The sequence below is a fragment of the Pan troglodytes genome, chromosome 5 (assembly GCF_028858775.2).
Source record: "Pan troglodytes isolate AG18354 chromosome 5, NHGRI_mPanTro3-v2.0_pri, whole genome shotgun sequence".
Taxonomy (NCBI): Eukaryota; Metazoa; Chordata; class Mammalia; order Primates; family Hominidae; genus Pan; species Pan troglodytes.
The window spans coordinates 119,152,540-119,177,478 of NC_072403.2; the positions used below are offsets into that span (position 1 = coordinate 119,152,540).

Genomic DNA, 24,939 nt, shown 5'->3' on the forward strand with positions numbered 1-24,939 from the left:
TTGGGAGGCTGAGATGGGAGGATCACCTGAGGCCAGGAGTTCCAGACCAGCCCGGGCAACGAAGGGAGACCTTGCCTTTACAAAAATTAAAAAAAATTAGGCAGGCGTGGTGGTGTACAACTGTAGTCCTAGCTTCCTGGGAGACTGAGGTGGGAGGATCCCTTAAGCCCAGGAGTCTGAGGCTGCAGTGAGCTATGATTGCATCACTGCACTCTAGCCTGGGTGACAGAGTGAAACCCTCTCTCTAAATTAATAAATATAAATGTAAAAAAAAATAAAGACTCCAATGAGAAACAATTAATCTAGAATTTCCAGAGCCTAGTGTAGTGGAACATGCCTATAGTCCCAGCTACTTGGGAGGCTGAGGCAAGAGGATTGCTTCAGGCTAGGAGCCCAAGACCAGCCTGGGCAACATAGGGAGATTCTGTCTCTAAAAAACATAAAAATAAAAATAAGTTATCTGTATCATTAGTAGTTATATAATGAAAAACTCAGAACATAATATATTTTCTCTTTTGGTGTTACTTGGGAAGAAACTGTGTCAAATTCAAAGTCCAATTACAGTAAAGCCTGGTAGATAATCACTCCAACTTCCTTTCCATATTCTCCAATTCTCCATTCTATTTTTATCTTTTTTTTTTTCTTTTTTTCTTTGAGACGGAGTCTCACTTTGTTGCCCAGGCTGGAGTGCAATGGTGCCATCTCGGCTCACTGCAACCTCTACCTCCTAGGTTCCAGCGATTCTCCTGCCTCAGCCTCCCGGGTAGCTGGGACTATAGGCGCGTGCCACTATGCCTGGCTAATTTTGTATTTTTAGTAGAGACGGCATTTCACCATGTTGGCCAGGCTGGTCTCAAACTCCTGACCTTAGGTGATCCACCCACCTCTGCCTCCCAAAGTGCTGGGATTACAGGTGTAAGCCACCATGCCTGGCTCTATTTTTATCTTACTAGATTTTTTTTTTTTTTTTTGTCTACCTAAAAATATTTGCCTATCAGTCTACAAAGATGAATTCCCAAATCATCTTTCTGGAGCTCTTTACTCTTTCATCTGGAGAGTCTGCCAGCACCTCAACATTAATTCGACCTCAACTAAACTTATCTGCTTCTCTCTAAAACCAGTCTTTGGCTGGCAACTATATAATCATGTTTTCTGGTCAATTAGATGCAAAACATTGGTGTCATTTTTGATTTCTTATTCCCATGGCCAATGTACCCAATAGACACACTAAACATGCACTTAGGGTACCAGCAATGCAATAGCACCATAAAATTTATAGGAGGGAAATGTTTTACTTGTTATTTTTATAAAAGTCATTATAACATAAATTTTTAAAAGTCCTGAAAATCAGCACTTCCAGCCAAGATGTGGCAAAAGAGGTGAGGTTTTCTTTCTTGCTTGAAAGAGCTAAAAACTGTAGAAAATATATGAAACAAAAGTTATAAGCCATTTGAAATCAGGCAACAAAAGACAGTGACACCCAAGAAATGGGAAATAAATGAGATGAGTTTCATAATTGTTCTAGCTTCTGCCTGGAGAGAATGCCAGGATGCAGAGGAAACTACCTTTGAGTTGAAAAGGTGAACCTGGATGTCTAGAGAAGCCGAAGGGGTTAATTAGGGGCTAGGGTTCATAGGGCAGAGTACACAAGAAGAGAGAGCTGCAGAGAGAGCTCTGAAGGTAAACACAGATCCTCCCTAAAGTCTTCGGCTGAGTATTGCCAATGCATAGGTACAAAGAAACTACTAAAGTCCAGGGAAAGAATCACCCAGAAGGAACAGCAGAAACAATCCCTAGAGATCACACAGGGCTGGGAATAATTCCTGTTCCACAAGTCAGAGTAAAAAAATTCAAAATTCTTAGGGCATCAGTAAAGAACTCAGAAAGGTCTCGCTTTAATAGTGAAAAAAATTGGCCTTAGACTAAATGCTATTCCAGTCCTGCCTAATAAAGCTTAAAAGTGACACCTGAAAGAATCAAACTGTTTTCAGTAACTTAACTACATTCAAGAAGAAAGTTCAAGAATATTTACAGTGATACAAAACTATCTAGCATCCAACAAAATAAATTTCACAATGTCTGGCACCCAACCAAAAATAACCAAGTTGCAAAAAAATAGGGAAATACAACCCATAATGAGGGAGAAAAAAATCAGTCAATTGAAACCAACCCAGGAAATGACACAGATGATATAATTAGTAGATAGGGATATTAAAACAGTTTTCATAACTATATTCCATATGGCCAAGGAGCTAGAAGAAACACTGAGCATATTAAGTAGAAACACAGAACATGTAAACTGGTCTGCTTGAATGCACACCAACTGAAATGATCCAAAATAAAACACAAATACTAAAAAAGAAGAAGAATCAGTGACTCTGGGACAAGTTAAAGCAGCCTACTATGTAATTGAGGTCCCTATAAAAGAGGATAAAAGGAAAGTCAGAAAAAAAAATTGAAGAAATAATCATCTTTTCCCCGTTTTATGAAAACTCACAGAACCAAGAAGCCCAGTGAATCCCAAGCAAAAGAAACATGAAAAAAAGAACATGAAAGCACATGATAATCTATTTATGACTACAGGAACAAAGATAAAGATGGCAGTAGCTTTCCTGTTGAAAATAATAAAAGCAAGAAGACAATGAAGCAACATCTTTAAAAATATGGAAGGAAAACTAAATTGTCAACCTAGAACTCTATATCCAGTGAACATATATTTCAGACACACAAAAGCTAAAAGAGTTCATTACTGGCTGGACGCAGTGGCTCACACCTGAAATCCCAGCTACTCAGGAGGCTGAGGCAGGAGAATTGTTTGAACCTGGGGGGTGGAGGTTGCCGTGAGCTGAGATTGTGCCATTGGACTCCAGCCTGGGCAACAGGGCGAGACTCTGTCTCAAAAAAAAAAAAAAAAAAAAAAAAAAGAGTTCATTACTAGCAGACCTGTCTTATAAGCAAGGTTAAAAGAAATCTTTTAGGAAGAAGGAAAATAATACATTCTGGCATTACAGATCTTCTACCATGTGTTATAAACACCTACTTTTGCAATATTACTTTTCACTGTTCCTTTACTTCTATGTGAAGGAAGCCCTGATCTCAAATATGCTTTCTTTCCATTCATCATGCTATTTCCTCTACCTGGAATGCCATACATCTCCATCTATAGACATCTTCCCAATCTTTAATGTCCATCTCAAATGTAACATTCTTTTTGATGCCTTTTCTGATTTCCCCAACTAGATGTGAGTTCTTGTTCACATTATCCTCCTGTTATTTTTCTTAATGGGAAAAAAATCATTTGGCTCTTTTTACTATGTTTTAGATGGCAGCACAGGGCTTTGCAGGTAGAAGACAGTCCTTAACTTCCTAGCGGACTGAATTATCTTTTTTTTTTTTTTTTTGAGACAGGGTCTCGTTCTGTTACCCAGGCTGAAGTACAGTGGCATATACTCACTGCAGCCTCAACCTCCTGGGCTTAAGCAATCCTTCTGCCTTACAGCCTCCCAAGTAGTTGGGACTACAGGCATACCACCATGTCTGGTTAATGTTTTAATTTTTGTAGAGATGGGTTCTTGCCATGTTGCGTAAGCTGGTCTCAAACTCCTTCCTCAAGTGATTGCCCTGCCTTGGTCTCCCAAATTGCTAGGATTACAGATATCAGCCATCACTCCTGGCCTCTTTTATTTATTTATTTATTTATGAGATGGAGTTTTGCTTTTGTTGTCCAGACTGGAGTGCAATGGCATGATCTTGGCTCAGTGCAACCTCCATCTCCCAGGTACAAGCGATTCTCCTGCCTCAGCCTCCCAAGTAACTGGGATTACAGGCACCCACCCCCACACCCAGCTAATTTTGTATTTTTAGTAGAGACGGGGTTTCACCATGTTGGTCAGGATGGTTTCGAACTCCTGACCTCAGGTGATCCTCCTGCCTTGGCCTCCCAAAGTGCTGGGATTACAGGCATGAGTCACCGTACCTGGCCCTGGCCTCTTATTTTTATACTTTACTTGAAAGCTGCCTGAGAGCAAAAGGAACATAAGCATAAAGAAAAACAAATGGGCCAGGCACAGTGGCTTACACCTGTAATCCCAGCACTTTGGGAGGTCGAGGCGGGCAGGTCACCTGAGGTCAGGAGTTTGAGACCAGCCTGGCCAGCATACACTAAAACCCCACCTCTAATAAAAAAAATACAAGGCGCTGTGGTGCATGCCTGTAGTTCCAGCTACTTGGGAAGCTGTGGCAGGTGAATCGCTTGAAGCCAGGAGGTGGAGGTTGCATTGAGCCAAGATCGCACCACTGTACTCCAGCCTGGGCTACAGAGCAAGACTCCGTCTCTGAAAAAAAAAAAAAAAAAGAAAATAAATGGACAGAAGGACAGAAGTTATCTTGCCCCACAAAAACATAATGATATTCATCATTATAATCCACTGACTGATACTGAAAGTATTAATATAATCCGTGCTTGAAAAAAATAGATGGGATCTTTGCAACTTAAGTCACTTGCTAAAACCAGTTCTTTCCCAAGAGAACTGGATTCTCTTTTAAAACCCTCTCACTTTCCTGAGACTGAGGCCAAGCCAATAAGAGCTGAACCTCTGGAGACAGGAAAGAGGTGTCTTGTTCCCCATCTGAAAACCAACATGAGTCAGAGACACTGCCTTTGCAGAGGACCTTGATTAAATTCCCCAGGAAGGATCAGGAGTGGGTGGAAAATAAACAATAAAAAATCAGAAAATGAGTGTGTTCGGGATCTCCAAACCACCCCCAGGTTTGATGATTTGTTAGGATGACAGATGTTACTCAGCATATAGTCAAATTCATCGTAATGACTTTTTTACAGTGAAAGGATACAATGCAAAACCACTAAAAAGAGACAGCCCCATAGGGTGAAGTCTGGAAGAAACCAGGTGTAAACTTCTAAGAATCCCCTCTCAGTGGAGTCACGCAGAGTGTGCTTAATTCCTCCAAGAATGAGCTGTGATAACATGTATGAAACATTGTCTACCACGGAGATTTACTGGAGACTGACTTAGTGGTGAGGGTTTTTATTAGGGCTGGTCATGTAGGCATTTTCTGCCTAGCATGTAGCAAAATTCCAGACTCCTATAAGGAAAGCAGGTATTCAGTATAAACCATATTGTCTGTAAACAGTTTAGGCACTGCAAGCCATTCTTATCATTTGGAGGATGGTAGGAACACTCCTAAAATCCAGCTTCTCCGATGCTAGCCAAGGATCAACCTTATAAGCAGGTTTTTCTCAGGACAGTAATCCTTTTCTGCACAGAGGTATACTGAAAATACTCTTCTTGATTTAAGAATCTCACTTTCAGGATTTTTTTTTTTTAAGCAAATAGTATGAAATTGCGCAAAGTTATATACACTAAGATGTTATCACAATATTGTTTAATTTAGTAAAGAAAACTGGAAACAGGCCAGGCACTGTGGCTCACGCCTGTAATCCCAGCACTTGGGAGGCTGAGGTGGGAGGATCACTTGAGGTTAGGGGTTCGAGACCAGCCTGGCCAACATGGTGAAACCCCATCTCTACTAAAAATACAAAAATTAGCCGGGCATGGTGGTACACACCTGCAATCCCAGCTACTTGGGAGGCTGAGGCAGGAGAATCTCTTGAATCCAGGAGGCAAAAGTTGCAGTGAGCCGAGATTGTGCCACTGCACTCCAGCCTGGATGACAGAGAGAGACTCCGTCTCAAAAAAAACCAAAAACCAAACAAAAACAAAATTGGAAACAAAGTAAATGCCCCCAAAATGTGAAATTGTTCAGTAAATTACAGTATAACAATGTGAAGAAATATTAAACAATCATTAAAATTATATTTTTGAAGACTTTTAATGACAAAAATGATTATGCTGGGAAGTAAATCAATATGCAAAGTGTTATATACAGTAAACTCAAAATTGGGAGAAATACAGAATAAAATCTAGAAAGAAATATACTAAAACATAATCATGATTCATTTCTGGGGAATGGTTTTATAAAATAATTTTTATTTTCCTCTTGACTTTTTTCTGTTTTCAATTATTATTTAATAAACATGTACTCTACCTTTTTTTTTTTTTTTTTTTTTTTTGAGACAGAGTCTCGCTCTGTTGCCCAGGCTGGAGTGCAGTGGTATGATTTCGGCTCACTGCAACCTCCGCCTTCCAGGTTCAAGCGATTCTCCTGCCTCAGCCTCCCAAGTAGCTTGGATTACAGGTGTGCGCCACTATGCCCATCTAATTTTTGTATTTTTAGCAGAGACAGGGTTTCACCATGTTGGCCAGGCTGGTCTCGAACTCCTGACCTCAGGTGATCTGCCCACCTCAGCCTCCCAAAGTGTTGGGATTACAGGCGTGAGCCACCATGCCTGGCCTATTTTTCTAATCAGAAAATAAGTTAAAATGATAAGACAATTAGAATTTAGATATACAGGTCTGTGAATCCAAAGTCAATTTTGTAAAAATGTAAAATATTTAGTGAGTACAGTAAGTAACATGAGCGTAATATATAAAACAGCTTAACTGGGGAACTCTTGACCATTTAAAATGCAATTTTCCAGCTGAGCATGGTGGCTCATATCTGTAATCCCAACACTTTGGGAGGCTGAGGAGGGAGGGTAGCTTGAAGCCAGGAGTTCAAGACTAACTTGGGCAGTATGGCGAGACCTTGTCTCTACAAAAGTTTTAAAAAATTAGACAGGTGTGGTGGTAGGCTACTGTGGTCCCAGCTATTCGGAAGGCAAGGACTGCTTGAGCCCAGGAGTTCAAGGTTTCAGTGAGCTAGGATGACACCACTGCCCTCCAGTCTGGATGATAGAGTGAGACCCTACCTTTTTTTTTTTTTTTTTTTTTTTTGAAACAGCAGTCTCACTCTGTCCAGGCTGGAGTGCAGTGGCTCAATCTCAGCTCACTGCAAACTCCACCTCCCAGGTTTAAGCGATCCTCCTGCCTTGGCCTCCCGAGTAGCTGGGATTACAGGCGCGCACCACCAAGCCCAGCTTTTTTTGTATTTTTAGTACAGATGGAGTTTCGCCATGTTGGCCAGCCTGGTCTCAAACTCCTGACCTCAGGTGATCAGCCTGCCTCCACCTCCCAAAGTGCTGGGATTACAGGCGTGAGCCACCGCACCTGGCCGAGACCCTACCTCTTAAAAAATAAAATTTTTTTTTTTTAAAAAAGCAATTTTTCTATTTCAAATGCTTCTTTCTTCAATTAGCTAACATTTAAAAAGCAGAGAGGGGAGATATTTTCTTATAAACACTAAAGAAAGCAGAATGGCTAATTTTTATTATAATGAGCAAATGGTTCACAAACTAGCCAATGCAAAAATGAACATATATTTCAATGGATAGAACAAAGGATGAATTTCGTAAGCTATTTTGTATGTTTATATAGCTGTAATTCAACTTACTTAGTACAGTAAGTATGAGTAAGTAATAGCACTTTGGGAGGCTGAGGAGGATGGGTCACTTGAGGCCAGGAGTTCAAGACCAGCCTGGCCAACATGGCAAAACCTCGTCTCTACTGAAAATACAAAAATTAGTGAGACGTGGTGGTGTGTGCCTGTAGTCCCAACTACTTGCAAGGCTGAGGCACAGGAATCGTTTGAACCGGGTAGGCAGAGGTTACAGTGAGCTGAGATCGCGCCACTGCACTCTAGCCTGGGCAACAGAGCGAGACTCGGTAAAAAAAAAAAAAAAAAAAAAAAAGTATTAGTAATATAAGTCATGTACATTTTCACAGCTTTAAGGAGAATTAGGTAATTGCTCTACAAACCTCTTCTTCTTCTTCTTCTTCTTTTTTTTTTGAGACGGAGCCTCGCTCTGTCCCCAGGCTGGAGTGCAGTGGCGAGATATCGGCTCACTGCAAGCTCTGCCTCCCGGGTTCACACCATTCTTCTGCCTCAGCCTCCCGAGTAGCTGGGACTACAGGCGCCCGCCACCACGCCCAGCTAATTTTTTGTATTTTTAGTAGAGAGAGGGTTTCACCGTGTTAGCCAGGACGGCCTCGATCTCCTGACCTCGTGATCTGCCCGCCTCAGCCTCCCGAAGTGCTGGGATTACAGGCGTGAGCCACCGCACCCGGCTGCTCTACAAACTTCTTTTGGAGAAGGTGACTTCTAATGTATCCAGTTCCAATTCCCTTGCATTTGTTGCTAGGCATCTACCTTAGTCACATATACGCTATTTAACAGAAAGCTATTTTCCTACTACCCAGGATCTTCACCACTGCATTAAGCTGCCATATAGAAAACAGACTGCTATTGTATCCTCTTACCCCTAGAAAGATGAAATGGTTTGCAGCTTCTTTTAAATCACAAAAAAATTCTTTTGTGTACTAAATTGGCCCAAGGCTACGGAGGTTGTGCAACAGAGATCCACAGAGGAGCCTCTCTTCCCACATGACCTCCACTTGTGGCTGCTTCCCAGTCCTGCCAGAACATGAAAACCTTGAAAGCACTTCATGTGCGGGCAGTGCTCTCTCTGGCATCTGAAGTACTTCTTGCGCTGTTAGAAAAAACAAATTCTGAAGAGCCATTGCAATGGTAAGCACACTCAGGAAAAAAAGCCAGAATTTTTCTGGTTAGGAAGGGAAATGTGGTTAACCTAAATTGGACCTGAGGCACAAATGGAGGCATCAAGAAGCACTCCCACTACTACAGTTCAACTATGCATTTTTGTTTCCATTCTTTTTTTAAAAATTATTATTATTATTATTTTGAGACGGAGTCTTGCTCTGTCGCCCAGGCTGGAGTGCAGTGGCGCGATCTTGGCTCACTGCAAGCTCCGCCTCCTGGGTTCACGCCATTCTCCTGCCTCAGCCTCCTGAGTAGCTGGGACCACAGGCGCCCGCCACTGCGCCCGGCTAATTTTTTTGTATTTTTAGTAGAGATGAGATGGTCTCGATCTCCCGACCTCATGATCCGCCTGCCTTGGCCTCCCAAAATGCTAGGATTACAGGCGTGAGCCACCGCGCCCGGCCAAAAATTATTATTTTTTAAGAGACAAGGTCTTGCTGTCACCCAGGCTGGAGTACAGTGGTGCAATCACAGCTTATTGTAACGTTAAACTCCTGGGTTCCAGTGATCCTCCTGTCTCGCCTCAGCATCCTGAGCAGGCATGGGCTACCATGCCCAGTTATTTTATTTTTTGTAAAGATGGGGGTCTTCCCATGTTGTCCAGGCTGGTCTTGAACTCCTGGCCCCAAGAGATCCTCCTACCTCGGCCTCCTAAAGTGCTGGGATTATAGGCTTGAGCCACCACACCATTCTGTTTCCATTATTAAAAAAGAATGGCCCTTTAAATGGTTTGGCTATTTTCAGAAATTTAACTGCTTAAAAAAGGGCTATGAGGAGGTGGCAGGGAAAGAGGACAGATGAATGAAGCAGTGCTATAGAGTCTCTTTAATAAAATGTAGCTAATGAAGGTTAGCATTCCTCTGAATCTCTGTATTTAAATAAAGTCAGCAATTGGTGCTTGCTAAGTGGTGGTTCAAGTACAATCAACAGCCCTTCAAAGACTTTGTTGCTTCTTCTTTTCTCTTTTTCAGGAAGAAACACATTAAAAATATTAGAAAAAGCATGGGACTGAGAGTCAAGAAAAACCTGGGTTCATTATGAACTGTGAAACATGTTAATATATTAACAAATAATTTTCAGACACTATGCTTTCCTGCCATTTGTTATGTTTGAATTTCAGGCTTTTCCTCTATAAATGGGAATACCAACAAATGTCACCCTTTTCATAGGTGATTGTGTACAAAGAAAGTATAAGCAAACTGTAAAGGGCTATCTAAGTATTAACTGTCGTAGCTGTCAGGTTTTCCTGACATAAAAAATACTTAAAACATGGTGACACAATTATTAATGAACTGAGCTTATTATAGTGGACAAATGGTAAGAGTAGATAAATTAAGAACCTTAAAACCAACAATAACGCTTTCATGTAAAAATTAACATATTTAATTGTGAAATATAAATATCTTATATGGAACTAAGTTGAACACTCTGGAAATATCCCAAGGGAAAACAGTGTCTCAACAGCCAGAACTGGTCACTATAATTATCATAGAGTGGGATCTCAGGTATGGCAGACAGATGCTATCAAATCAGGTTTCACTGAAGTACAGAAGATATGGGAGCGGGTACAGGGAAGTGCTGGGTAGAGAAAGGCAGGTCCTGGCTGGGGCTCCACTCCTACAGACCTAGGTGAGGACAGGCACTCCTGCTTTTGTGCCTAACTGTTGCATTTTCCAAGACCACTGTGGTCTGCCATGCCCCCATCCTGGGCTGGGCACGGTGGCTCACACCTGTAATCCCAGCACTTTGGGAGGCTGAGGTGGGCAGATCACCTGAGGTCAGGAGGTCAAGACCAGCCTGACCAACATGGAGAAACCCCGTCTCTACTAAAAATACAAAATTAGCCAGGCGTGGTGGTGCATGCCTGTAATCCCAGCTACTCGGGAGGCCGAGGCAGGATAATCGCTTGAACCCAGGAGGCTGAGGTTGTGGTGAGCTGAGATCGTGCCATTGCACTCCAGCCTGGGCAACAAGAGCGAAACTCCATCTCAAAAAAACAAACAAAACAAAACAAAACAAGAGTCTGGGCTCTTGACTTCACATCCCTGAGAGCTAACAAGTTGTGTGACCTTGGGAAAATTACTTAACCTTTTCTCAACCCCAGTGTTCACATCTGTAAAATGGGGATAGCAGTAGTACCTATCTCTCAGGATTTCTGTGAGGATTAAATGAAGAAACACAGGCAAATCACTTACTACAGGGTTATTTGCTTAGCTGTTGTCATCTTCATCATACTATCTATACAAGGTAACTTTTTACAAGTGGAACTAGACCAGTAGTCACCCATTTTACAATCAGATATTAACCTCCATCCATAGTAGTGAACTTGCATGTCTTTGAAAGGTCCACTGTGGTCATCCATCCTGTGAGGTCTCTGCATACCAACATGCTGCTTAGGTGAGGCTAGATGTGCCTACTAGGAACTGTGGTTACTTGAACCAAACGTTGGCAGATGTCCAAAGTGCAATTCTTCATATTCTAACCAGTCTCTGAACCACCCAGAGTCCCTGGGTTATACTTTTAAATTTTAAATTTCTTATCCAAGTTACTCATGCCCTACGTTTCACTTCTAATAAAATTTATCTTCCTTTTTTCAAATGAAAATGTCAAAAAGCTTAAGATGTGCATACGTGCATACCTTTTCTAATTTGAAGTGAGTGAAATCTTGCTAATACAGAAGCTAAAGAAGTTAGAATAATGAAACACTAAGATAGGAGCCCCTTATAATAGTATCTACCATGTTAAATGATGGTGATGGTCAATGAAGCAATTACTTCACATGTAACATCCTACCGAAATGAAATAACTGCATTTTAAGGAAATGAAACCTAACCTTTCTTGAGATGTCCTGCTAAATGAGTCAAAAAAATCTTAATTCTAGACCTATAAAATTAATCAAAATAATCCAACTGTGCAATCATCCCACTTCTTATAATAAAGAATCTAATAATGCAGTAAATTATGCATCTTGTATATAAAAGATACCCCCATCCCACCTCCCCAACAGTCATCTTCTTAGGCTCAAGGTCCACTCCTCTGTGACATGGAAGGACCCTTCCTCTGGGGAAAGGATGGGCTCAGCTGCCTCAGCACGAGCTGCTCCTCCAGCCTGCCTGCCTGTGACACTGCTACCTGCTAGCCAGAAGCATCCCAGTGTCTACTGGGCTGCTGCAGATTGAACAGACTGTGAATCCAGCCAGAGGATAAGAGGTTGTTTTAATTGGCTAAATCTGCTATGTAGTAAGCGTATGGCCATGAATTTGTAGCCAAAACACTAATCAAAAAAAAAAAAAAAAAAAACAAGCCATGTACAATTTAAACACAAAACAAGAATGACATTTTCGTTATTCTAGTTGTACCATGACGGTTTATAACATAACATTTTATGACTCTGAAATCCTTTACCTTTGAAGTAGAATTTTCATGATATACTCCTTGTACCAAGTCCATAAGAGCACTTGCTAAAAGTTCCACAACCTAAAAAGCAAGAAGAAAAATAAAAATAAAAAAATTTAAATATATCTCTATTGTTACCTCAGAATGTTTCAGAAGGCTCAGTGGCAAGGCAGAATTTTTCTGTGCTTGACAGAAAAAATGGGGCTATGCACCAAGATCTCAGCAAATGGCATTGCCCACCTGGATATTAAAGCTGTGATCCAAATTTTTTCAGTCATAATTCAAGCCAAAAAAAATCTTATAAGCATAGCATTTAACTAATATACATGAAAATCGAGTAATAGCCATTTTGAACATAAACTTACATTTCAGATAACTAATGAAATCTTAACTCTATTTTCTGCATGTTTATTTCTGTCAGGTGGATACTTTTTCAGTACTCCCATTCTGGGAGCAATTACAATGTTAATTTTCATACTTATTACAGAAAAAAAAGCAAAAGCAAAAGAATGGCTAACCTTTCAAATATGTTCATTCTATTACACTTAAAATGCACTGTGGATATATTTACTGTGGGGTCCTTGGGTCAAATGTACCATAAACACTGAAAATTTTTACAGAACTGCAATACTGAAATCATATTCATCAAACCTGTATTATTTTTCAAGGCTGAGACTTTTTTTTTTTTTTTAAATCAAGTGAGATCAAAAGCTTTGAACTTGTTCCAGGATGTAAAACAAGCAGAAAACAGTAAATGGTCTCTTTGGAACTACTGTACAATTTAGAGTAGTTTGCATAAAGCATCTTAATTTGAGAGGATAAAATAGTGGTATTTATGATAATGTTCAATGTAGCCATTTCAAATAAGAATTCCTCAAGGCAACCCCATCCGCTTCTTACAAGTCTTAATATCTTGTATATTTAACTTCCTATGTTATGCAGTCCTGTATCAGATTTCCACTCTTTGCTTCCGAAAATTCAGCTCCATTCTGATTGAATTAAAGGATTTTGTTTCAGCTTTTATCATTCTTGTAATTGAAGACATTATTAAGCCAAAGAATACAGACCCAAACAACAAGATACTTCAATCTCAGGTACCCTGGGTTTAATAAACATTTTCTTAGAGGCAAATGACATTAATTTGTAGAAAGATTTGCTTTAACATTTTAACACATGAGCATTTATCTCCAAATTTATATATTTACGTTTATACTACATAACATACACAGAACTGCTGATATGAAATTTTTGCTGATTAAAGGCATATTTTTTTCCTAGCTCTTTGCAGATGGTTTAATTTGTAAGACATATACAAAGTCTTTTTTATTTTTTTTAAATCACATTGTCCTTCAGGTAACCAAATACTTAAGAAATATTGTAGCAATATGAGCTGCAGAGGAACTGGAAGGACAATGATCCTACAGTGTTACCACATGAGTTGAGTTATTTAAGTGGGGAAGAGAGAAAAATGAATGGATTTTTTCCCCCTGAAGGTATCAGATAAGCCCTATTCCTAAATCCAGGAGGACTGAGTATCGCCAATAGGTCTATGAAAGACTGTAACTAAACGCACAGCATCAGATTGGATTACAGTTTACACAAGCAACATCCCAAGATCCCCCTGATGGCTGGACACATAATACAGATCAATCACTCACTAAGAAATGTTATGGTTTTGAAACAGTTTGAGCTCTGAGACCAGCATTGGTAACGTGAAGAGGGATTTACAAAGAGAAAGTCTGACGCTAAATGTCAAAATGATGGCATGAACTTTTAACAGTGGATCTGGCTCTGGATAACCAGAGTGTTCCTTTACTTCCCTGAAATTCCAGACCAGGCAGAAGCAACAAGAACATTTTGTTCTCTGACTCTTTTTCTCATTGCGTAAACCTGTCCTTACAAGTTCATAATTTATAAATGACCTGTACTTACAAATGGCTATACTTACTTGAACAGAACACACCTCCACCTCCATAGCCAATGACAACCCATTAAGGAAAAAGCTTTAGATTTCTTTGAGTTAACAAGTCGACGAAGGAAAGAGATTATAAAAAGCAAGAGTAGCCTAAGAAGTTGAAACTGTATCCTTATCTGGATAAGGGTGACTTACCCAGTGCACATATCAATCTCTTTACATTGCCTGAAATGTTTATTTTTAAAATTATACCAAAGAAAGATGTGTTTGGTCAGGTGCAGTGGCTCACGCCTGTAATCGCAGCAGTTTGGGAGGCAGAGGTGGGTGGATCACCTGAGGTCAGGAGTTCGAGACCAGCCTGGCCAACATGGTGAAACCCTGTCTCTACTAAAAAAAAAAAAAAAAAAAAAGACAAAAATTAGCTGGGCATGGTGGGGCATGCCTGTAATCCCAATTACTCCGGAGGCTGAGGCAGGAGAATCGCTTGAACCCAGGAGGTGGAGTTTGCAGTGAGCCAAGATCGCAGCGCCACTGCACTCCAGTTTGGGCGACAAGAGCGAAACTCCGTCTCAAAAAAAAGAGAAAGATGTGTTTAAGTATCACCCTTCCTTAAAACTGCAAATATTTCTAGAAAGACCACAAGGCTAGCAGCCACTCACAATTTAGTAAGCTCATTTAATAATCTGACTTTTTTTTGCATATTACCCCAGACATTCACCTGTTTAGATACTGCTATACTTACATTTAAGAAAACACTTGGTTAATAACATTTTCCCCCCTCAGATTCTTGAGGAGTGACATGTTCAGGCAACTCAAAGTGCTGGCAGGAATAATGGCAGCCAAAGGAGAATCCAGAGGCCTAAAAGCCAGACCTCTTGGGGCTGAGAGCTGAAGTCCCGTTGCTATAGATAAGTGCAACCTTGAGAAAGATTCCAGGACTTTTGTTTCTCAGGCCCATGGGGCAAGCAAACACTTTCTACTAGGGGAAGAAAAAAAAAAAAGAAGGTTAAAAGAGCCTCAATGTGAGTTACCCTTGGAAGCTCAACAGATTAGGGAACTGTTAAAAAAAAAAAAAAAAAAAGCAGAATACTAGCAGCCACAGAATCTAGATTCTATTCCAAGGTCTACTAATAATTTGATTGTGAGATTTGGGCAAATCAATTTTTCTGAGCTTTGATTTTCTTCAACTCAATGCAATGAATTGCAATAAAGGGAATTGGAAAAGATGATTCCTTAAGGCCTCTTCCAGCCCTATAATTCTAAGCTTTTACAAATGCAAGTCTTATTATTTATAATTAGGCATGTAAACTTGAAAACTGCTTTTCTGTAAATTTTGATGGAACATCTTTGCTCATGTAATTCATTTTTATCTGTTGTCTTCACATGAACCTTTCCCTCTATCTGAATTCTACTGGCTAATTTCTTCGTGAAACTTTTTGTACCAAATCCCCTTTGGTTTCAATACCTAGAATTATAATAAAACACTTTCCATTTTTCAAAACCATTATGACTGGTAGAGCACCCCATCAACTGGCAAAGTCCTACTTGAGTCAATTAAAGGCAACACTGCTGAGCTCTGATTCTTGAAGGGCTCTAATGCTTGGAAATGATTTATATATACTGGATTCTGAATGACATCAGGCTTAACTGCCAAGTTGCATCAAACAAATAATGGTACTAAGTTGGCCATATCGTGAGTATCTCTAAACAGTAAATATGTAGAGCATTTAGAAGAGAATCTGGAACATAAGTTTCAGTGAGTGTTAACTTATTCTTCTTCCATACTGCCCTATTACCGTGCTATATTCAGTACAAGCCTTGCGTAGATGAACAGCAGAGTATGGAAACCAAGATTACGGTATTTTTAAAATTGTGTGCCTAAATATTTTGGAAGAAAGTGAGTTTTAGTTCAACAACAAAACCCAACCCAGAACACATGCAAAGACCATTTTAACCAAAATCAGGGACCTCTGAAACACTGACTTGCTGCATCCTGAAATATTGTTTTAGATTATACAACAGTCAGCATCAATGTTAAATAGTTTAGCCATCTGGAGAGCAATTAAACAGGACATAACTTTCTGCATTTCTGGTGACTGCGAGAATAGCAGCATTGCTTACCTACACATGCAAATAAAAAAAAAAATGCTCTTCTCTTCAGTTTGGGTCATATGTTGAAATACGACTCTACAGCAAAGCCATACACTATCCTTCAATTTCCAGTGAACCTGAAGTGGCAACCACTCCTAATGTAAGTGTCATGAGCTGGCTTCTCCTGCCACCTCCCTTGTTTTGGCTGCTGGGGAGAATGCTGCAGCATAGGACAGTAAATGGACAGTGCATGTCTAGTTGCTATTCTCAAGCAAATTGTTGATCACTCCCATTTCAATAACCACCGTCTCACCCAAGTTAGGAATAGATAGTATCCAGGTGTATGTGAACCTTAACAAAATTATAGATCTGACATAATTAACCTTTGTGATGAATTTCTTAAATGGTTAATTTACAGGACAAATTTCAGCAATCTCAGGGGAATATATAATTGCTTCATTCTTTATCTTTTGGCAAGGGTAACTACAATTCAATGATTTTTTACACTGAAAAACCAAGATGATGAATACCCTCACAAAGGGTATTGTGATGACTATGCCCTGAGCTATAATAAATTCTCATCATAAAAAACAGAAATTGAGAGGAGTAGGGGATGGTAAGACAAAAATACTGACCCCCCCGCAAAAAAATCCTCGCATTGCTATCCAAAGATATCTGTAACATATTCTTAAGGAAAAAAAGCTATTTACAAAATAGAAGTAGTATGAAAGGTATTTTAAAAACAAAAATGAGGTCAATCTATGTGTTTATATACACAAGAGAAAAAGTCTGAAAGGAGAGACAACAAAATAATAATAATGTACAAATGATAGGTTCTGGATGATTTTTAATTTAAAAAATTGTTTTCTTCAATCTTTCTGCTTAAATTTATAATTGCTAAGTTTATAACAGCTTACATATATAATGCATTACACTATTTCACTCTTTTTATTGTATTGCTTTTATAATTAAATAAAACAATAAACCTATTTCCTTGGGGAGGGTGTTGGGGGGGGAAGCATACCTTGTTTTTAGTCTCAGAGAGACCTCAAGTTAAGCTATGTTCACAAATTGATTTATGGAATATATCACTCAATAGTTTTTGGACTAGAAAAAATAGGATCAGTAAGTGGCAGTAAGCATTCTGGATAGACAAGTTGTGCCTTTCTCAATAAATGGGATTCAGGAGTACTGTCAGTTAGCACTTGACAGGCTGAATAGACTCAACAGAGTCGTAGATGTTTGACTAGTACAGCAGACCACTCTAATTTGAGCAAAGGAGTGCCTATCCTAAATTAATATACAAGTAAATTTTTTTTTTTTTTTTTTTTGGAGACGGAGTCTCGCTCTGTTACCCAGGCTGAAGTGCAGTGGCACAATCTCAGCTCACTGCAACTTCCATCTCCCAGGTTCAAGTGATTCTCCTGCCTCAGTCTCCCGAGCAGCTGGGACTACAGGTGCCCGCCACCACACCCAGCTAATTTTTGTATTTTTAGTAGAGACAGGATTTCACCATGTTGGCCAGACTGGTCTCGAACCCCTGACCTTGTGATCTGCCTGCCTCGGCCTCCCAAAGTGCTGGGATTACAGGTGTGAGCCACCGCACCCGGCCACAAGGGAATCTTTAGAAAAAATGTAAACTATAAGGTAACATGGCTCAATTAAAGCTCAAGTCAGCATAATATGATTGACGTAATAAGGTAGTATGGTTGCATTTTAATTCACTTGAAAAAGGTTGCTTTATAACTTAATTTGCTTGGTATATAAAAACTGTGAAGGCCATTACAGATTTGTAATCTTCTTGCAAAAATTTGTCCTCAGGTGATTTTAATGATGGATTTACTACAGTGTGGAATGAAAAACATGTCCATCACTCTATTTGGAGGTGAATAACACGGCGCCCCTCAGCCTTTACTGCTTTGAGCTGCTAGCAAAGAAAACAGTCATGTGTGTTCATGTGTGTGCATGTACATCTGCAGTGCTGATGGCATTAACTATGCACAACTTTACTGCACTCTTTCCTCCACCCCCAGGAACAAACAGCAATGCATGAAGTAGTAGCAAAGGTAAAACACTCTTGGGGAAGAATGAATTTTCATATACATCTTGGGAGGAACAAAAGATGGATTTAGTCTCTTTTGAAAGAGCTTTGGAATTTGAAGGGATATTGTCAAAATTTCTTTTTGAGCCACAAAAACTCTTATCAGTGAAAATATCTTACAGAAAAATACTGAGAGGGTGCTGAATAGGCCGATAAAGGTAACCAGAGCAGGTGGTGTCACTCTTTACTTCATAAAAATGAAGCACAAACTATTTGTGAGACGCATATAAAGATAGAAAGATTTACATTGCCAAGGTAAGGTATAGAGGGACTAAAGAGTGGCACCCTCCCATACAGACCAATAATAATGTCTAACATTTGTAAAGCACTTTATCATTTACAAATGGATTTAAGCAAACCATCTCATTCCAGGTGGATTCAGTCCCCAGTGCTCAGCCAGAGCTTCCAGGCTGGCAGCCTCAGTGGAGAAACGACTTCTGAAGAACACAGGGCACAGCAGCAGTGGCCAAATGAGGGGTGAATCTACTCACCCACCACCTGGGCACGAACTACCCAGATGAGCCCTAGTCTGCATGCTGATTAAAATAAATGAGGGCTTTGATAAAGCCATCGCTAAAGTCTCTGAAAGGATGGCTCTCTCCACTTCTTCCTATCAAACTAGGACTGGGTTTAATGTAGACAATGATGAAAGGGCTGTTGCAATAAGCACACCAACTCATAGGAGTTCTGGAGGAAGCTTCTAACTCAGTTTTTTGAAGGAAGCCTTTTCAGTACTGCCAAATGTGTAAGGCTTTGCTTATTTGTGGGAGGGATGGCAATCTGTTCTAGTGAGCTGGAAGTTCTTTCTGGCTAAGGGGGTAGCGAAGAGAGAGAAATGGCACTACCAACAGGACAGGTGCGGCAAAAACTAAGCAAATTGATAATCTTAATTTTTAATTTAGAACAGCTGATACATTGGTTCATAAACTAACTACTGGTAACATTTGTCAAAAAGGTTTCAGGAAAATTCAGTGAACTAAACAAAAGTATAAAATTGCAACTGAGGCTAGATGCAGTGGCTTACGCCTGTAATCTCAGCACTTTGAGAGGCCGAGGTGGGAGGATCACTTGAGCCCAGGAGTTCGAGACCAGCCTGGGCAATATAGTGAGATACCCATCTCAACAAAAAATGAATGAAAGTTCTATTTTTAAAATCGCAACTGATACAACTTGAAAGAAATAGGCCACAAATTCAGGAAGATGGCTTAAATATGAAGTTTGAGATTTAATTTTATATTGGCTGGTGGATTCATTTCATGAACAGTTTGATAGCCTACTATGTGCCTGGTACTGTACTAATGAAACTAGTCTCATTAGGCCACAGTTATACATGAGACACTACCAAAAAGATCTAAATCAAAATTCCTTTATTCAATTAATACATATAAAAATGTTTGTGGTTTATTTTATTATTTTTTGAGATAGAGTCTCACTCTGTCACCCAGGCTGGAGTGCGGTGGCTTGATCTTGGCACATTGCAACCTCCACCTCCCGGGTTTCAGCAATTCTCCTGCCTCAGCCTCCTGAGTAGCTGGGATTACAGGCGTGCGCCACCACGCCTGGCTAATTTTTGTATTTTTTTTAGTAGAAACGGGGTTTCACCACACTGGCCAGGCTGGTCTCGAACTCCTGATCTCATGATCTGCCCGCCTCGGCCTCCCAAAGTGCTGGGATTACAGGCGTGAGCCACTGCATCCGGCCATGTTTGTGGTTTAAATATCACTAAGGGACCATGTCTAAACAAGTCTAATAAATAACTTTTACATTTACTTTTTTTGCAGTGTTTTTAAATTATAGTTGTTCTTTTTAAAGGATACATTGTCTAGATAAATAACTTCATAAAGATAAAGGCCATTTATTTGTTTTTGATCACTCAGAAGGTTAATGCGTAAGTTGCAAGACCTTGGGCCAACCATGTCACTTCTTTGTCCCTCAGTTTGCTTATCTAGATAAGAGGTTTCTGTGTTTTATCAACAATAAGTCCTATGATTAGAAATATTTAAATGTGCAGCTATATACATTTTTAATTCACAATTGTGAGATACAGTAAAAAATAGTTTTTTTTAGCTACAATAAAAGAGTAATAAAAAAACTGATTTTACTTTTGAATAAAGGTGCATGGTCTTGGACTACTGAAGCAATGCCAAATAGTCATTTATTGATCACTGACTCATTTATTTGTTTAAACAACAATTAGGTTCCTGAAAAAGTAGCAGACAATTTAAAGCGCTTAAGATGAAAATTTTCAGTGAGGTGTGGTAGCTCGTGCCTGTGATCCCAACACTTTGTGAGGCCAAGGTGGGAGGATCACTTGAGGCCAGAAGTTTTGAGACTAGCCTGGGCAAAACACTGAGATCCCATCTCTATGAAGCAATTTTCTTTTCTTTTTCTTTCTTTTCTTTTTTTTTTTTTTTTTTTTTGAGACAGAGTCTTACTCTGTCTCCCAGACTGGAATGCAGTGGGACGATCTCGGCTCACTGAAACCTCTGCCTCCCGGGTTCAAGTGATTCTCCTGCCTCAGCCTCCTGAGTAGCTGGGATTACAGGCGTCCACCACCATACCTGGCTAATTTTTGTATTTTTAGTAGAGATGGGGTTTCACCATGTTGGTCAGGCTGGTCTTGAACACCTGACCTCGTGATCTGCCCACCTTGGCTTCCCAAAGTGGTGGGATTACAGACGTGAGCCACTGCGCCTGGCCGAAAAATAATTTTTTTTAAAGATAAAAATTTTCATAAGAAATAAAGAAAAAGGAGATGTTTTCCAGCAGATTTTTTAAAAAGTTGGTTGTGTCAAGTATTTTGCATTACTATAAAAACTATAATAAATAGTTGCTGAGAATTGAATACTTGGTCATGAAACAAACAAGCAACGTAAAACTGATTATCATATAGCAGTTAGTTGCTTTATTTTCCACCTTCCCCCAGTATGGGAATTGCTGAATATGAAGTCTGTTGTACTCAGGATATACCATTCTCAGTATGTTCTTTACCTAGCGGCACTGCCGCATGTTGTTCTGACAGAATTCTGAGAGAATTAGCCTTGCCATTTTAGTGTTGGGCCCATTTTTATTCAATGTGGCTGATGAGCTCCATTTTGCTTTCACTGCTTCTTCATCTGGAGACCCTCTCAGTGATGTAAACTGAAAGACTGTTGTTGGCTAGCACACTGCCTTCTATTAGTGGCTTTCAATACACATTGTGACACAGTATAAATACATGTGCATATATAAAACTACATTTTTTTTTTTAGATGGAGTCTCGCTGTGTCACCCAGGCTGGAGTGTAGTGGCGTTATCTCGGCTCACTCCAACTGCCACCTCCCAGGTTCAAGCGATTCTCCTGCCTCAGCCTCCCGAGTAGCTGGGATTACAGGTGCCCACTACCATGCCCAGCTAACTTTTGACTTTTGTATTTTTACTAGAGACGGGGTTTCACCATGTTGGCCAGGCTGGTCTCGAACTCCTGACTTTGTATTCCCAAAGTGCTGGGAATACAGCCGTGAGCTACCATGCCTGGCCAAAATTAAATTAAAAGTTTCAATATGTAATTTTCTATTGCATTCTATTTTTTTTTTTTTTTTTTTGAGATGGAGTCTCTGTTGCCCAGGCTGAAGGGCAGTGGTGTGATCTTGGCTCACCCCAACCTCGACCTCCTGGGTTCAAACAATTCTCCTGCCTCAGCCTCCCAAGTAGCTGGGATTACAGGCGTCTGCTACCACGCCTGGCTAATTTTGCATTTTTAGTAGAGATGGGGTTTTGCCATGTTGTCCAGGCTGGTCTCAAACTCCTAGCCTCAGGTGATCCACTGGCCTCAGCCTCTCAAAGTGCTGGGATTACAGGTGTGAGCTACCACACCAGGTCCTACGGCTTGAACCCGGGAATCGCTTGAACCCAGGAGGCGGAGGTTGCGGTGAGCCGAGATCGTGCCATTGCACTCCAGCTTGGGCAACAAGAGTGAAACTCCATCTCAAAAAAAAAAAAAAAAAAAAAAAAAAAAAAGTATTGATAGTGATTCACTAAATTGATTTCACCACTCCCCAATGAAAAGGATGTGATCTGTGGTTTGAAACATTATTCAATATCATGCTGATAAATGTTATGTATAGTTCATACCTTGTTAGTCCTTGTAATTACACACAAGGTCTTCCAAATTTTTGATGCAGTTTAAACATTGTTACTCTAAAATATATTTTTAGAGGTATTTATTTCTTTATCACTTTTTACCAAAAACATGTAAATGAAGTGAAGGTAAACAGAGAGGCAAGATAAAACAGAATCATTCTTGGGTACTATGGAGTATATTCTATTAGGGTGCATTTCAATCTTGTAGGTTTGTATCAATAATGCTGATGCTTAGCTTCATTTTTTTTGTTTTTGTTTTCTGAGACAGAGTCTCACTCTGTCGCCCAGGCTGGAGTGCAGTGGTGCCATCTTGGCTCACTGTAACCTCCCCGTCCCAGGTTCAAGCAATTCTCCTGTTTCAGCCTCCCGAGTAGCTGGGGCTACAGGTGCATGCCACCATGCCCGGCTAATTTTTGTATTTTTAGTAGAGACAGGTTTTCACCATGTTGCCCAGGCTGGTCTCAAACTCCTGACCTCAGGTGATCCACCCACCTTGGCCTCCCAAAGTGCTGCGATTACAGGTGTGAGCCACGGTGCCCTGCCTGATGCTTAGCTTGGATCCTGTTAGATTCCTGAAAACAAATTGGCTTAGATAACATTTGGCCAAAGAGCTAAAAATTTCAGTAATTTCCTAGGAGTCACAGATACATCTTGCAAATTCCAGTGCTGCCATGTCTTTTGGGTAACACAGTTCACTTTCCAGCTCAAGCAGTTCCTCTTCAAATTGGGCCACACTAAAAGGCAGGTGTTTGTAATTCAGAGACATCCCAAGGTTTGTACTCTAAAGGCAGGCACAGAAATAAAATCATGATTCGTGTGCCTTAAAATCCATGCATTTTGACTAAAGCTGTAATTGTATTTCTTCCAAATAACTCTGAAGCTCTTCAAAATCCACAAATCAATGGAATTCTAAAAATAACTGACGCTACTAGTACTGTGTTCTAAAAAATTAAGTAATCTTTTTTTTCCTTCCTTCAAATTATCAGGTAGAAATTTGGGGGCCGGGCACAGTGACTCATGCCTGTAATTCCAGCACTTGGGAGGCTGAGGCAGGAGAAGCCTCTGAGCCCAAGAGTTTGAGACCAGCCTGGGCAACATAGGGAGATCCTGTCCCAGAAATAAATAAATTAATTAATTAACAATAATAGAAGAGGCCAGGCGCGGTGGCTCACACCTGTAATCAGCACTTTGGGAGACCGAGGCAGGTGAATCACTTGAGGACAGGAGTTGGAGACCAGCCTGGTTAACATGGCAAAACCCCATCTCTATTAAAAATACAAAAATTAGCTGGGTGTGGTGGTGGGCGACTGTAGTCCCAGCTACTCAGGAGGCTGAGGCAGGAGAATCTCTAGAACCTTGGAAGTGGAGGTTGCAGTGAGCCAAGATCATGCCACTACACTCCATCCTGGGTGACAGAGCGAGACTCTGTCTCACAAATAAAATAAAATGAAATAAAATAAATCTGGGATTGGTCACATTGTACCCTTGGATCAAATAATGGATACCCTGGGCCAGGCACAGTGGCTCATGCCTGTAATCCCAACACTTTGGGGGCTGAGGTGGGAGGATGGCTTCAGGTCAGGAGTTTGAGACCAGCCTGGGCACCATAGAGAGACTCTGTGTCTACAAAAACTTAAAAAAATTAACAAGGCATGGTGTCTTGCGCTGTAGTCCCAGCTACTCAGGAGGCTGAGGTGGAGGATTACCTGAGCCTGTGAGTTCGAGGTTACAGTGAATGACAATAGCCCCACTGCACTCCAGCCTGGGGTACAGAGTGAGACTCTGTCTCATTAAAATAATAATACAAATAAATAATAATAATGGACATACTTGGGTTAGAAATACTCCAATCTATAAAGATATACATACAATTGGCTTTTTTTTTTCTTCCCCTGAGACAGGATCTCTATCACACAGGCTGGAGTGCAGTGGTGCAATCTTGGCTCACTGCAGCCTCCACCTGCCAGGTTTAGCAATTCTTGTGCCTTGACCTCCCGAGTAGCTGGGATTACAGGTATGCGCCACCACACCCAGATAATTTTTGTATTTTTAGTAGATACAGAGTTTTGCTATATTGGTCAGTGGTATTAAACTCCTGGCCTCAAGTGATCTGCCCACCTCGGCCTCCCAAAGTGCTGGGATTAGGGGTGTGAGCCACCATTCCTGTCCCAGTTGGGTTTTAAACAGGTATTTCTCATGCTTCATGCAATGCACACACAAAAATTTTTTTTGAATTAACAATACTGTTTTAGTATGTGACTTACTTGTGTAAATCACAACTGTTTCAATATAAATGTGAATTATCACTTTGCTCAATCAATATTATCAGAAATTTACATTTGTACATTACCTTATAGCCTTTAAAGTACTTGAACAAATTAAGCCATATATAAAATTTTCAACACAAATCTGCCATAAAGATGAGTTTACCAATTTGGGGTACTGCTTTAGATTGCTGAAATATGCACAAAAATCTTTAGCTCTCTGATGTTTATATAAGATATTGGCTTCTCTGTTACTTTCCTGACTTTATTAACAATTTCCTTGATTATAATCATTTTGTTTTTCTTCATGTGTCATGCCATTTTCAGGATCTGGTTATAAGACGCAAGTTTAGACTCTTTCCTACAACATCTACAACATTTGGAACCATAGAATATTGGAACCAGCAAGGATCTAAGAGATGGACATGATGCTGCCTTTATTTTTTTAGAAAACTAAAAAAAAAAAAAAAAAA

The 24,939-nt window shown here is 40.2% G+C and overlaps 1 protein-coding gene across 4 annotated transcripts in view; it reads right to left on the reverse strand.

Annotated features, from left to right (window-relative positions):
• Nucleotides 1–24,939, reverse strand: part of PDSS2 (decaprenyl diphosphate synthase subunit 2) — a 308,958-nt gene that overhangs the window by 81,611 nt on the left and 202,408 nt on the right. For all 4 annotated transcript variants that reach the window (XM_001146753.8, XM_009451779.5, XM_063813336.1 and 1 more), the window contains one exon: nt 11,983–12,054. In XM_001146753.8, coding sequence (XP_001146753.1) covers nt 11,983–12,054 — 72 coding nt within the window. The remainder of the gene's footprint in view (nt 1–11,982; nt 12,055–24,939) is intronic.